General features: G+C 40.1%; 2 protein-coding genes across 2 annotated transcripts in view; one reads left to right on the top strand and one right to left on the bottom strand.

The window, feature by feature from the left end:
• LOC110064255 (MICOS complex subunit MIC60-like) overlaps positions 1 to 5,395 on the top strand; it is an 11,056-nt gene extending 5,661 nt beyond the window's left edge. The window contains exons 5-9 of the mRNA XM_020771285.2: positions 180 to 460; positions 893 to 1,182; positions 2,394 to 2,598; positions 3,343 to 3,464; positions 3,733 to 5,395. Of these exons, the coding sequence (XP_020626944.2) occupies positions 180 to 460; positions 893 to 1,182; positions 2,394 to 2,598; positions 3,343 to 3,464; positions 3,733 to 4,438 (1,604 nt within the window). The 3' untranslated portion in view covers positions 4,439 to 5,395. The remainder of the gene's footprint in view (positions 1 to 179; positions 461 to 892; positions 1,183 to 2,393; positions 2,599 to 3,342; positions 3,465 to 3,732) is intronic.
• A 5,022-nt stretch (positions 5,396 to 10,417) lies between these two features.
• Positions 10,418 to 12,500, bottom strand: part of LOC149118362 (uncharacterized) — a 3,094-nt gene continuing 1,011 nt past the window's right edge. Inside the window, exon 2 of the mRNA XM_089294901.1 lies at positions 10,418 to 12,368. Coding sequence (XP_089151027.1) covers positions 11,935 to 12,368 — 434 coding nt within the window. The 3' untranslated portion in view covers positions 10,418 to 11,934. The remainder of the gene's footprint in view (positions 12,369 to 12,500) is intronic.

Genomic DNA, 12,500 nt, shown 5'->3' with positions numbered 1-12,500 from the left:
TTAAATCCTCATGATGGAAGAGCTGAAGATGTACTTGTTATATGGAAAAGGTTGCAAACTTAGTACAGGTGTATGTGGAAGTTGACTTATTTTTCGCATATGCGAGGGCACCTTTTTTGAAGTACAATTGAAATACAATTTTTGGAACCAACACTCTATGAACATTGAATTCTATGTAGATGTGGATACAAGTCTTACTGAAAAGGAAGTAGAGGTCATGGTGGATCAAACTGCCATGGCAGTTATGGTTAAAGATGCCATAAAGAAGTTAAAGGTCATTGGTCAAGAAGCCATTGAAGCACAGCAGAAAGCTGTGGGAGCCATAAAAGCACATGTGGAACAGCTGAAGACTGCACTCGCTCATACAAAACAGAGTGGAAGTCTGAAGGATCTAAGTGAGGTGGTACTTAATTCTCAAAAGGTGGCAACTGACAGTGTTACTGCTGCTAAAGCTGCACAGGTGATTAAATATCTGAATTATAGCCTGATTGTTGTGGCATGGCTAGTCCAAAATATCAGTCATCTAATGACTGACTGATGTTTCAAGTTATTAGTAATGTATGGCAAGTTTGTGCTTATGTGTTTTGTGAAGTTTGTAATTAAACAATCTTCAAAAGCTCAGAATCCTTAAATTCCTAAGGAGCTGAAATCTTTGGCTTACAGTATTCTGTAGCTTTGTCTGAAATTAAAAAAAGAAATAACAACAACTGCAGTCAGTGCATAACGGTATGGTACAGTTTATGCATGTCTTTTTTGCTCACATGTATTACAAGTGTTCGTCAGGTATTTTTTTAAACATCACAACAGACGTTTATAAGGTTTTTTTTTCTCATGTGCTGGTTACCTTATTCAAAAATATCTTGAGAAACAACTTTTCTTTTCTTTTTACTAGGTAAAAGTAAACGAAGAAGTAGAAAAAGTGCATTCTATCATCAAAGAAGCCGAAGTTGCTGGCGCTAAGGAGGCAGGTGCAACTGCAACAGAGGAAGCAGCTCAAGTTAGCTACAGTGTACAGAAGGCAGCATTAGAAATGCAGCGGTCTAAAGCAGATGCAGCAGTGCTGGAGGAGCATCAGAGAGACTTACAGGAGAGCAAAGAGGTGCTTAAGAAGGAGCTGCTGGGTATTATTCCTGGTGTGCTGAAAGGAGAAGCTTTGGAGGGTGGTGAAGAAAAAGATGTTAGGTAAGGAGTCTCACATTTCAAGGGCAGGATTTAGATTAGTCTTTGGTTTTATACTATGATGCATGTGTATTGGGACAGGTGTATCTGGAAACATGGTTATAACATCAGGGTTTCATTTTGTAAACTTAATTTTAAAATGACACTTTTCACCCTTACGTAAAAGGCAAAGGGTAGCCTCAAATTGGCTGCTTTACTGTATATAAATCAAATCTTGGCATTATTTATTCACTTTGCCTTGAGAATGGTGTCATGATGATGCCGAAATGTTGACTTTTAACGTTAATATTCGCCTGCTAATGTTTGCATCACTTTCATTAATGCAAATTTTTGAGCAAGTTTAGGAGATTGATCAGCTTAATGAGTTTTGAGACATATAACATGCAGGGTTGAATCAGCAAAGTATACAGCTGGAATAACCATCCATGTTGAACATCCTCTTACATTTTAGTTCTGTGCTTCGCGCAATGATTAGTAACATTTACTGGTAGATTATGAGCTCAAGATTTCTGAGGTGATAGTTGATGAGAGCAAAGGCTGAATCAACTGTAACCTCATAGAAATCAAGAGAGAAAAATCTAATCATTTTAGGAGAATGCTAACTAAATTTCCTTCAAATACTAATAACATTAGTATTTGAAAGAAATTAATTAAACTAGAATTCTACTAGAAACTTCCAAACTGTGGCTTGAACTGATGAGCATGTGTACAGAGAGACCAGTTTAGAGAGAGAATATTTATTGGAAACTATTTCTAATTGTCTCGCTGGTCTTTATATCTTATTAACCAAGCACCATGGCCGTACTGGGAGAATATCTACCCAAGGTCTTGACAGTTTGGACTGAGCACAGCACGGTCAGTACAAAACGGTCTGTGGGCTGATATTCTCCCAGTAGGCTTGGTTAATAAGAGATTTATTGCAAGACTGAAAATGTTTACAATAAAATGCCGTGATCTTAGACTGGGAAATAGCACATAAATCTGATTTGAGGCTGAATAGGCACATACTCACATCAAAACAGAAAGAGAAAGAGACTTGGAAGAAAAAGAAAAGGAATAATTTATGTTTAAAGTGCTCAAGCAAGTCAGAACGTTCCTTCTGAACACTACAGAGCACACCAAGATAGTGTTACCCTATTCATAACTTCATTCCTATGCTTTGTCTGCAAGGTAATGTACTGATGCAGTTGATTTCCAATGAATCTTATTAACAGATCAGAGTCAGTCCTTTTGGCATATGCACGTAAGAGACTTGATCAGCTGACTCAGGAGTTGGCTAGTTACCAGACTGAAGAGCAGAAGAGGCTGGAGAACTCCCTTAAAATCCAGCGTGAAGAGGATGCCAAGTTAACTGAACTTAAACTGAAACAAGAAGCTGATAGAATGGTGTCTGAGTTTGAAACTACCCTGAAAAAGAAGGTAAGTAACAGCTTACTATGAAGTTATTATTATCAAGCTTTTCTCTCTGAGGATGACAAATTAATGAGGCTAGGTGAGAAATATGGATTGTCCCTCTTCTTTGCAACACTTAAATTACTTGTGCATTCACCAGTTATCTGCTTATAAAATGGTAAGGTTAAGTCTCCATACGGGCCAAGTGGCCTATCAGGCCGGAGCTTTTCCTGGTTTCTGTAGCATGAAGCGACTAGCATAGGAGTATTTCCTCTCCCCCCCTGGATGGGATGCTAGTCCATTGCAGGGTTATCCCCAGCCTTAAATTCGCCGGTACCCATTTATACACCTGGGTAGAGAGAGGCACTGTGAGAGTTAAGTATCCTGCCCAAGAACACAACGCAATGTCCCCAGCCAGGGCTCGAACCCGGACCGCTCGATCCAGAGACGAGCGCACTAACCATGAGCCACCGCGCCTCCACGTATCTGCTTATAGGTAAAAAAAAAAAAATGTAATGCTTGTATGTGGCCGGACCATGACTTACGGGAGGTGTCTGTCAGTGGAGGTTCCTCTGTTTTATATCTATATTTAGGGTGAAAAATCAAGTATTCAAATGCTAGTTTTCCTGGATATTGATGGTGTAGATTACAGTAGAGTCATCACTGTCGATCCCTCCTTTTGTTTGAGGATTTGGGTCCGGTCACAAGGGGCCGTAAAAGTATCATTTTACATGACTGTACTCTTACAAAGCTTACGTCCTGTCTTGTTAGGAGGCGGAGCTTGCAGTAGAACATGAGGCGAGTCTCCGTCAGCAGCTGCGTCGCCAGGCAGCAGCTTACAGTGATAACTTAGCAGAGGTGCTCCGTGTGCAGGCAACTGAACTAGAGAAAAGGTGTGTATTTGTTGTTTTGGTCATTATGTTGGGAGACTTTGGATTTTAGTTAAGACACATTTGGAGAGATTATTACTTCGTTTATGCTTGTGACCTGAGATTAGGGCACTAAAATTTAAGTTGTTGCAAGCTTTCAGATCTTGTCTTCTTCCAAATTTCATCTTAGTCTTTTTTCCCCACAATGATAGACCGGAAGAGGAACAGAGTACCTACATTAAAACAAATCACTGTTCAGAGTTCCTAATGCGAGAGTGTAACTAACCTCTAGGTACCAAGAAGACTTACGACAGAAGTTGAACGCAGAAAAAGACGCCTTCGAGACGCAGCTAGCCGGCGCTCTCGCTCAATTACGAGGCGTGGAAGCAGTCATTGAAGGCCGAGCTGCTGTTGAGAAACAAAACAAGCAATCACAAAATCTGTGGGCAGCGTGTCAGTCGCTGAGCACAGCTATCGACAAAGGTGTCGACCAGCCCGGGCCGCTGCTGCCTCAGCTGACTGCAATCCACGAGGCGGCGGCGGAGGATCCACTGGTTTCCGTGGTCCTCAACTCTTTGCCTGTAGAGGCAGTGACAAGGGGAGTGTTGAACGAAGAGCACGTGGCGCGTCGCTTTTACAAGGTCCGGAGATGGTGTCGTCGAGTGGCCATGATAGGAGAGAATGGCGCTTCTCCTTGGACTCACATACTGTCGTATTTTCAATCTTTTCTTGTTTTCGATTCATTTGATCCCAAAAAAGAAGGAGAACTCGTAGACGTAGACAATGCAGACACTTTCGATCTTCTGGCGCGCGCAGAGTATTACCTACGCCGCGGAGATCTGGAGCTAGCAACGCGGCTGGTGAATCAGCTTCGCGGGGAACCTAGAAAAGTAGCGCATGATTGGCTACTTGAAGCTCGGTTGCTGTTGGAAACGAGGCAGGCTGCCAACTTGTTGACTGCTTATGCTGCTGTTTTGGGGACAGCGGGCACTGATTGATTAGTTCATGAGATATTTTTAAAGGTCCGTTGGAACAAGCCGTCGCTGCTGATATAGCTATTTCATGATCGACTCATCCAAATAGTAAAGTCTCATTTTTGTCAGGTACTACTTGTATCCAAAATAATTGGCGCCATGGGAATAGGCATCAGAATCTTGAACTTTTGACGTTTCTTTTCCAATAAATGGTGACCGTGTGCACAATTTAGGGTTCTCTCCAAGATTTCACCAGTAAAGCAAATATTGAAACAATGCGGCTTATGCAACCAGAGTTCGTGATCACAGGAAGAAGTCGTTCGTCACTTCAAAGAGCATTTTTATTTGCTAGAAGTGGTCAAAAAATTTTAAAGGTTGAAACATATAATCATGCCCCTGACCAACGGTATTCTTTTTGTAATTTCCCTTGAGCCTTGCCCAACACAATGTCGGTTCTACAAGTGCCTTGAACGCACTCTCAGAACTGCTGTGCTGGGCACAATAGTTATTTTATTATATTTCCCTTTATTTCCAAACCAAGGCCTTTCTTTTAACAACATACTCGTGACTTTAATGTTACTGTCTTGTTTTAACTAATTTTCAGACGGACAAAGGCCATCAGAGAGGTTAAGCATGACGTTTACGGCAAACGGCAAACGGCAAAAATGAAACTTTTGCCCTCTCTTCAGCGGTGTGTACAGTAGAGTAAAATTATTTGTATTTGCAATGAATAGTAGGAGACGTTATTCCATTTTTGTGTACTTTATCTACGGACTAGAAGAAAAGAACTCAAAATCAGAAGTTATCTTCGCCGTTTGCCGTCTTCCGTTAACGTCATGCTTAACCTCTCTACTGTCAATTAATCTGGAGTGAGACGAAGTGTTTCTCAATCACCTGACTGCCTTGACGTTACACTGTAGTAGTTGAAACTATCAATGCTAATGAAATCCTCTGACTCAGAATCAAGAGTAGCATTGTTAAGCTGGCACACAAGCAAACCGTGTTCTGAGTCCTGCTCCATTCCAATGTTAATAGAAGTGCATTCAGGCATTCTCAGACAATAGAGTGCGCATTCTATTTCGGAAGAAACCAATAGCTCCTTAAAATTATGTTTCACTAAAGCGACTTCATTCTTTCTTCCATGGAACAGTCCTTCCTGGTAGTTGTTGGCCGTGTCGGGAATAGAGTAGGGGGTAGCTTGACACGATCTTGTCAGCGCGGGTAGCGGTGCACACAACCCTGGTCCGTAGTTACATCGAAACTCTCTCAGCTGAACCCCAGATCTATCTGTCGCTGAACATGCGCTCCATTGCGTCCACCTCCCTAAGGATGGCAGGATAACTTGAGGTTCAAACTGACTGATACACGTAATTGCAGTAGAATAAAGTGGTGTTCCAATCACTCCCGGAAAAAAATGAAGTTGAGGGTCAGTTCAATCGAACAGAGGCAATTATTACTAAAACCGATAAGATCTCCAAGCTTAAACATGCAAATGGTATACGTGTCGTGACCTGAGGGGGAAATGCGTTAAGTCACAATTGGTTTTGGTTTTGCTCCTGATTGGTTGAAAAAACTGTGCTTTCTTTGCATTTGAAAGGTTACTCATCATGGAAATGTAAATATCATAAGTTTGTTGGGTCATTTTCAGTGCTCAGAAAGCGAGAAAGACAGAGCAAGACGCATTCTCAAAGCGATAGAGCAGTCATAATAAAGTGACTCCTGGTAGTCCTTTGAAAACCGCTTTATCTAAACCCAATAATGTTTCCCCAAGAAAAGATCATGCAACAAAATGAAACCTCTGGCACCCAGGCTAACTTATGGCTTCAAATGATTAAAATCAGTACATTAATTTGTCGGTTTTTTTTTTATTGATTTATATTATATAGCAAGCGATTGAAATTTGACAGCTTTTTGCTGTCGGATGACTGACTGTTTTAATTTTTTCCACTTATCTCTGATTCAGTGGTCACGAATTTTCAACTCACTAGTAACAAGTCATTATGTAACAAAGACAGATCAGAATCATAGTACCGAGTTCTCTAGGCTTTAACAACGACGGTTTTTCACCGCCTTGGGCAAACACAATGACCAATAACAATAAGCTGCCACCTTAATTTAAAGCAGGGTAGATCACTAAGTTACTCAGTTTTAAAGTTTAACATTGCACTCAAAAAAAAAAGTCGGCGAATGCTTAACAGAATGCTAAAGAATAAGCCAGCACACAAATGGTGAAGTATACTTAATGGTCTAGTACTGGAAGAAATTTCGTTTTTCAACAAGGAAGTAACCTCAGTCCCAGTTTGTATTGACAGACATTGCATGTTTGAGTGTTGGTTTCAGTCAAGAAAATATAGGCGCACGTTATCCATTAAAAACTGCAGGTGAATTTGCTTTGCATATATTTCAATGTGAAAAAAAATATTTCAACGGACTTCTAAAGTCTAATTTTGCACCGGCTGCATAACAAGGTCTTCGAAAAATAGTAAAATAGCAAGTCTACTTTCAGGGCACGCTGAGCGTGACACCCTCATTTATTTAAGAAAAAAAAAACAGGAAAAAACTAAAAACTAAAAGGAATCAAAAGAGATGTCGATAATCTTTTCAAGAAATAGCAAATATACGAAAAGGTATACGCGCAGAAAATAAATGGACTGATAGGAAATAACTGCACGAAGCTAGCATGTCACAAATCGAAGAACAGAAATAAACACTTTCACTATTATGGTTTCAACTTCAGTTATGATTAACGCAATTGTTAAGTAGTACGGTTATAAAATTCTCGTTGGGATTTTTAATTTTTCAAGATCGCGAGAAGTATTTTAGGCGTACGTTACGTACTTTGAGAAACGTGAAAAAAATCGAAGTGTTTAGTCCAGCTCACCTAAAGGTCGGTTTCCATCAGTGTCCGCTAACCCCCAAAGAAAAAGTAGCAAGACTACCTTCCTTGAAGCCATTTTATATTACTGTATTCACGACGCCAAACATTGCTCATTTCAACATCATCATCTTGTTCTCTTCTTTTTCTTTCTTTTTTTCTCCTGTGAACAGAACTGATCATATCATATTCGCCTTGAATTAGTTTAGGTTCCGCTGGCAGGTTGTCCTCTCCATGTCCGGCCGTTATTTGATTTATCTGATTTTTATTTCATCTGGTAATCTGTAACGGCAACTTTTAAGTTTGATATCGTCCTCTACCGCAAATAAAACAAAACTGCTCTTGAACTGTTTTAAAAAAAAGTTTCTAGGCAACTCGTGACCAGCCTCTCCCCGCGTCCCAAAGAAAATCGTGCGAGGTAAAAAATGCGGCGTTGTTACGCCGCAAACTGTAATAATCGCCGCAAAATGTAATAGCAATCGCTGCAAAATGTAATACTAACGCAAAATGTAATGACATTGACGCAAAATGTAATAAAGTATTCAACGCAAAATGTAACAACTTTATGACGCACAATGTAATAACGCAAAATGTAATAGCTAGTTACGTTTATTCAACGTAGACTACATGAATTGAATAACAGGTCTTCAGGTTTTGTTCTCAACTCTTTCTGCGCCTTTCAATAACATACGGACTCTGAAATTCAAAGCTCAACCGACAAATGCGTTTTTCGCTACCGTCAATCAAATGTTCGGTGGCTCCTCCCAGCTTCCGACTACTGCCGAGCACTGACTGTTTCGTTGACTGAACTGTGCTCAACGATTTGATTACCGCGCGCTCAGCAGTAGTCAGAAACTGGGAGGAGCCGCCAAACATTTGATTGACGATAGCGAAAAACGCATTTGTCAGTTAAGCTTTGAATTTTAGAGTCCGCATGTTATTGGAAGGCGCAGTAAAAGCAGGGCTGTACCTAGCAAGAGGCCGGACGAGGCATTAACTCGTCTAGACTTTATCCCCAAATTTTGAAAAAAAGTACTGCTGGTTGGAGAAGTAATTTCCAGAGCCAATATTTGCCAACTGCTGGTGAAATATTAAGATGATTCCTCAGAAATAAAGTTACCGTGTAATTTTTTTGAAACCTTGCCTGAATGTTCTCTAGCAAGCACTGTTTCGAAAAATACAATAAAAGAGATAGGTCACCATGTTCGCATAAGAGATATGATGGGCCAATCTTACCGTATTTACTACCTAGCCACGTGCGTTATTTCATCACTTCACGCTACATTTTGCGGTAGTTGGAAGCAAAGGTTATTAAGCCTATCAAAGCAATACTTGAAAAATATCTTGATGGGCAGAAAGTCTCGGGAACCTGGAACAATGTAATATATAACTATCAAATTGACGCTCATAGAGCTGGCTACCAAACTATACCAAGAATTTTGAAATCAGTAGAATGAATTGTCGAATTTTTTACGACCTTTAAACGCGAGTGTCCTAATCACCTTTTGAAAGCTACAAGTCAAAGCGTATTTTGTTTTTCGCTAATTTTATTTGCTCCTCGTGATCAGTTTCCGGGTCCATAAGTTTTTAATTTGCTATAGGGTTTTTTTGCCATATACAATTTCAGTGAGACGTTACAGAACTTTTCGAAATAGGAGTGATTGTACTAAAATCGCTCTCGCTCTCTCACAGTGTATGGGGCCGTATATCAAGTTCATTAAATCTAAGTAGGTTTTTTTTCCCGCTCCATCATTCAGGCCCCATCCACACCAAGCCGGAGAAATTTGAAAACGCAGCTGTAAAGCTTCCACGGAGGCAGCGGGGTCGAGTGGTTAGAGCGCCGGATTTGAAATCCGTAGGTCCCGGGTTCAAATCTCGCTCTGACCGCTAGCTGATGTTGCTCTCGGTAGCCCCGAGTTTAACTTCTCGGCTACGCTTGTAAATAGGCGAATCTTTGCTGACGTCATTGTTTACATTTTTCTCATTAACATACGACTTTGCGCGTAGAAGGCATCATGCTAGACACGATTTTACTAGAAAAACTTAAAGAGCTTGTGAAACTTGGTAAGTGGTGAAATTTTTGGCTCTTTGGGTGTAATATTCGAGGAGAAATTGGCTTTCAAAAACATCAAAATTTCTGTGTGGCAAAAGCGCTAATGAGCTCATAGATTCCTTGTAAAATTTTGAGCTTTTAAACCCTCGTCGCACAAAAAGTATTCAATACATCGCGCTCAAATTCCTTGGGACAGTTAATCGTGCTGTGCTCTTTCAATATTCAGTATTAATCTCTATGTAGCTCCATCAGAAACTGTATCGCTTATGGTAATGAGGCAAATATTGTAAACAAAGATTCTCCTATAGCCAACTGCTCTGCCTCCCGTCAGTTGGGATTCTTAACCTAGTTATGTTTATTTGAATATTTATTTATCATTGTTTGTTTACATTGGTCCTGAAAAGCCCCAATGGAGAGTGGCCAATTAAGTATACATTTTTTTTTATATATACCTTCTACACCAATCCGTCATGAAAACGGGTCGAAGCTTTTCGAAAACGATGACGTCACGATAATCACGTGATTTCCCTACCTGAGTTTTCCTCAAACAAAAATCCAAAATGACCGGTGATTGTTGCTTTTTCAAATCTCTCCAGAGTAGTGTGGATGAAAACACTTGACGTGTCTTCAAAGACAAAACGCCGTTTTCAAAATTACTCCGGCGTAGTGTGGACTAGGCCTCGGTCAAGTTGCGTCATAATTAATTAGAAAATGAACGCATCTCCTTGGTGGCCAGTGGATTTTCCATCATTGGACAACTCGGCTGGTACGACCCAGCACGTGCACTGATAGCCACGGAAAAGCTACGAAGTTTAATCATGAACCAGCGAAGTGCCCCCGCACGACATTGTTACTCATGGTCGCAAACACCAGAGTTCATTTCGTTTCTCGCAGGCCTTTTACCTTCTCTGGAGTTGGTTCTTTTCCTCTCGTTAGAAGGAAAACAAAAACAAAAGTGAAGGATTCTGATAGGGAAGCATTCTGGTAATTGTAGTCAAAAAACGTCATCATGAAAATCGATATAATAATAATAATAATAATAATAATAATAATAATAATAATGATAATGATAATAATAACAATAATAATACTTTATTTCTGGATAGCGCTATTTCCTTTTAGCTCAATAGCGCTTTACAATAATTACCGTCCAAAGTTAACAATTACAAATTTTACAGTTATGGTGGAAGCTAAAAACGGTATAAATTTACATATTTCTCAATTACTCTAATAATAATAAAAATTCAAGTGAGAACTATGTCACATGCTAATCTAAATTATAACATTTATTAAAAAGGTGAGTTTTCATATGGGTCTAAAATTCCAGTATCGAGCTACTCTGCGTGATGTCATCGGGAAGAGAATTCATAGACTGGGTGCTAAAAAAAGAGAAAAACCTATGGCCATACCTTACGAGCTTGACAGGTGGTGCGTTCAGTAAGATTCAATTAGAACTACCTAGCTACCCCAATTTCATAAAATAATGTTGAAACAGAAGAGTCAACATAGCAATCATAAAATATAAATTTTTAACTTCATCTACATGTATATACAGAAGGAACAACCAGCTTCATGAAAGCTTAACTATAGCTGTATAACTGTTTCGGGAAAGCTTGTCTTACAAAAGGCTAAAAGCTTACGTGACAATGATGAAACGCACTGCTATGTGTGATCGTAGTTTCCCTTTACTGATCAAGCTCAAGGTGTTTCAGCGCTATAGAGGGAAGGAGCACAAATCCGTGTATTCCTTGTTTTTTTTTTCTTCTTTTTCCGCCGTCATCGCAGCTTATTTTATTATGATGTCCATGGTATGTTTCTAAACTCGCACCAGAATTCGATCATTATACCCCACACTACTGTTCTTAACAATAGATCAGTTATACTTTTGAGCGAGCGTTTTGGCTTAACAAAAGGTCATTCAAAGCGAGCACTCAAAAGGAGCAAGACACTTGAAATGAATTCTTACGGGAAACAACACTGAAAAAATTCACAGTCAGAAAACAGGGACCTTACGCATATTCGACGGCGATGGCGAGGACGACGCCTAGTAAAAAATGTGTTTCCATTTTACTTTGAATTTCGCATTTATTTGGAACTATCCAGTGTGTCTGTCGGTATTAAAACTTGCCATGAATATGCCACGAATGCGTTCGGTTCCAAATAGAAATACGAAAAATTAGCCGTCGTGGTTCACTTTCTCCAGACAACCGTAAAATTTGGTCATTTCACGGGGCTGTTTTGCAGAGGACAGAAAAGAATTATAATAGACGTACGCAGCCATTGTTTTACTCATTAAGCCTATTATTGGTGACGTTCTCGTCGCTGTTGTCGTTGCCGTTGCCGTCGTGGTTTGCGCAAGGTCCCTAATTGCCCAACGCTGACCTCCCCCCTCCCCCGCCACCTTTCCCCTTCACTCTTCAAAAATGTGATAGTCTACTCTTAACTTGGCGAATACCGTGCAGGTTGTACTATTAAAAATTTTACTTTGTAATGGTCCACTTTCAGAGTCACATGGGGTGGCTCACCGTAATCTTCAATTTTTATTGCGGTTGAAGTCACTGACACCAAGAATGGAGAGAGACAACATGTTACTCAATCTCCTAAATGCCTTGACATTATATTGTAATAACTGAAGCCGTTACTGCTAATCAGATCCTTTGGCTCAGAATCAACAGTAGCATTGTTAAGCTGGCACACAAGTAAACCATGTGCTGAGTTCTTCTCCATTGCAATGTTAATAGAACTACATTGAGGTATTCTCACACAATGGAGTGCGCATTCTATTGCCGAACAAACCAACAACTCCTTAAAATTGTGGTTTGCTAAAACCAGGTCATTCTTGCTTCCATGGAGTAATCCTTGGAGGTTGTTTTGCGCCATGTTGTCCACAGAACAAGGAGATGTTTGGCACGCCCTTGTCACTGGTGGAGGCATTTTATCACAGGGCTTGCCTTGACAATTAACGTGCTGTTCCTGAACACCAAATCCACATGACGTGAAGCATGAGCCCCACTGACTCCACTGCACTAAGGAATGAACAAAATCACAGCGGTCATAAAACGCTCTCTGATCGGATGAAAAATACATTTGTTTCCAATTTTGGACAGAAAAAGATTTCTGAAGTAGAGCTTGTTACAATAAAAAGCATTACAATCATG

Source organism: Orbicella faveolata, unplaced genomic scaffold, assembly GCF_042242905.1.
Source record: "Orbicella faveolata isolate gen_17 unplaced genomic scaffold, um_ofav_v1 contig_1, whole genome shotgun sequence".
Lineage (NCBI taxonomy): Eukaryota > Metazoa > Cnidaria > Anthozoa > Scleractinia > Merulinidae > Orbicella > Orbicella faveolata.
This window is presented reverse-complemented; position numbering and strand designations above follow the sequence as displayed.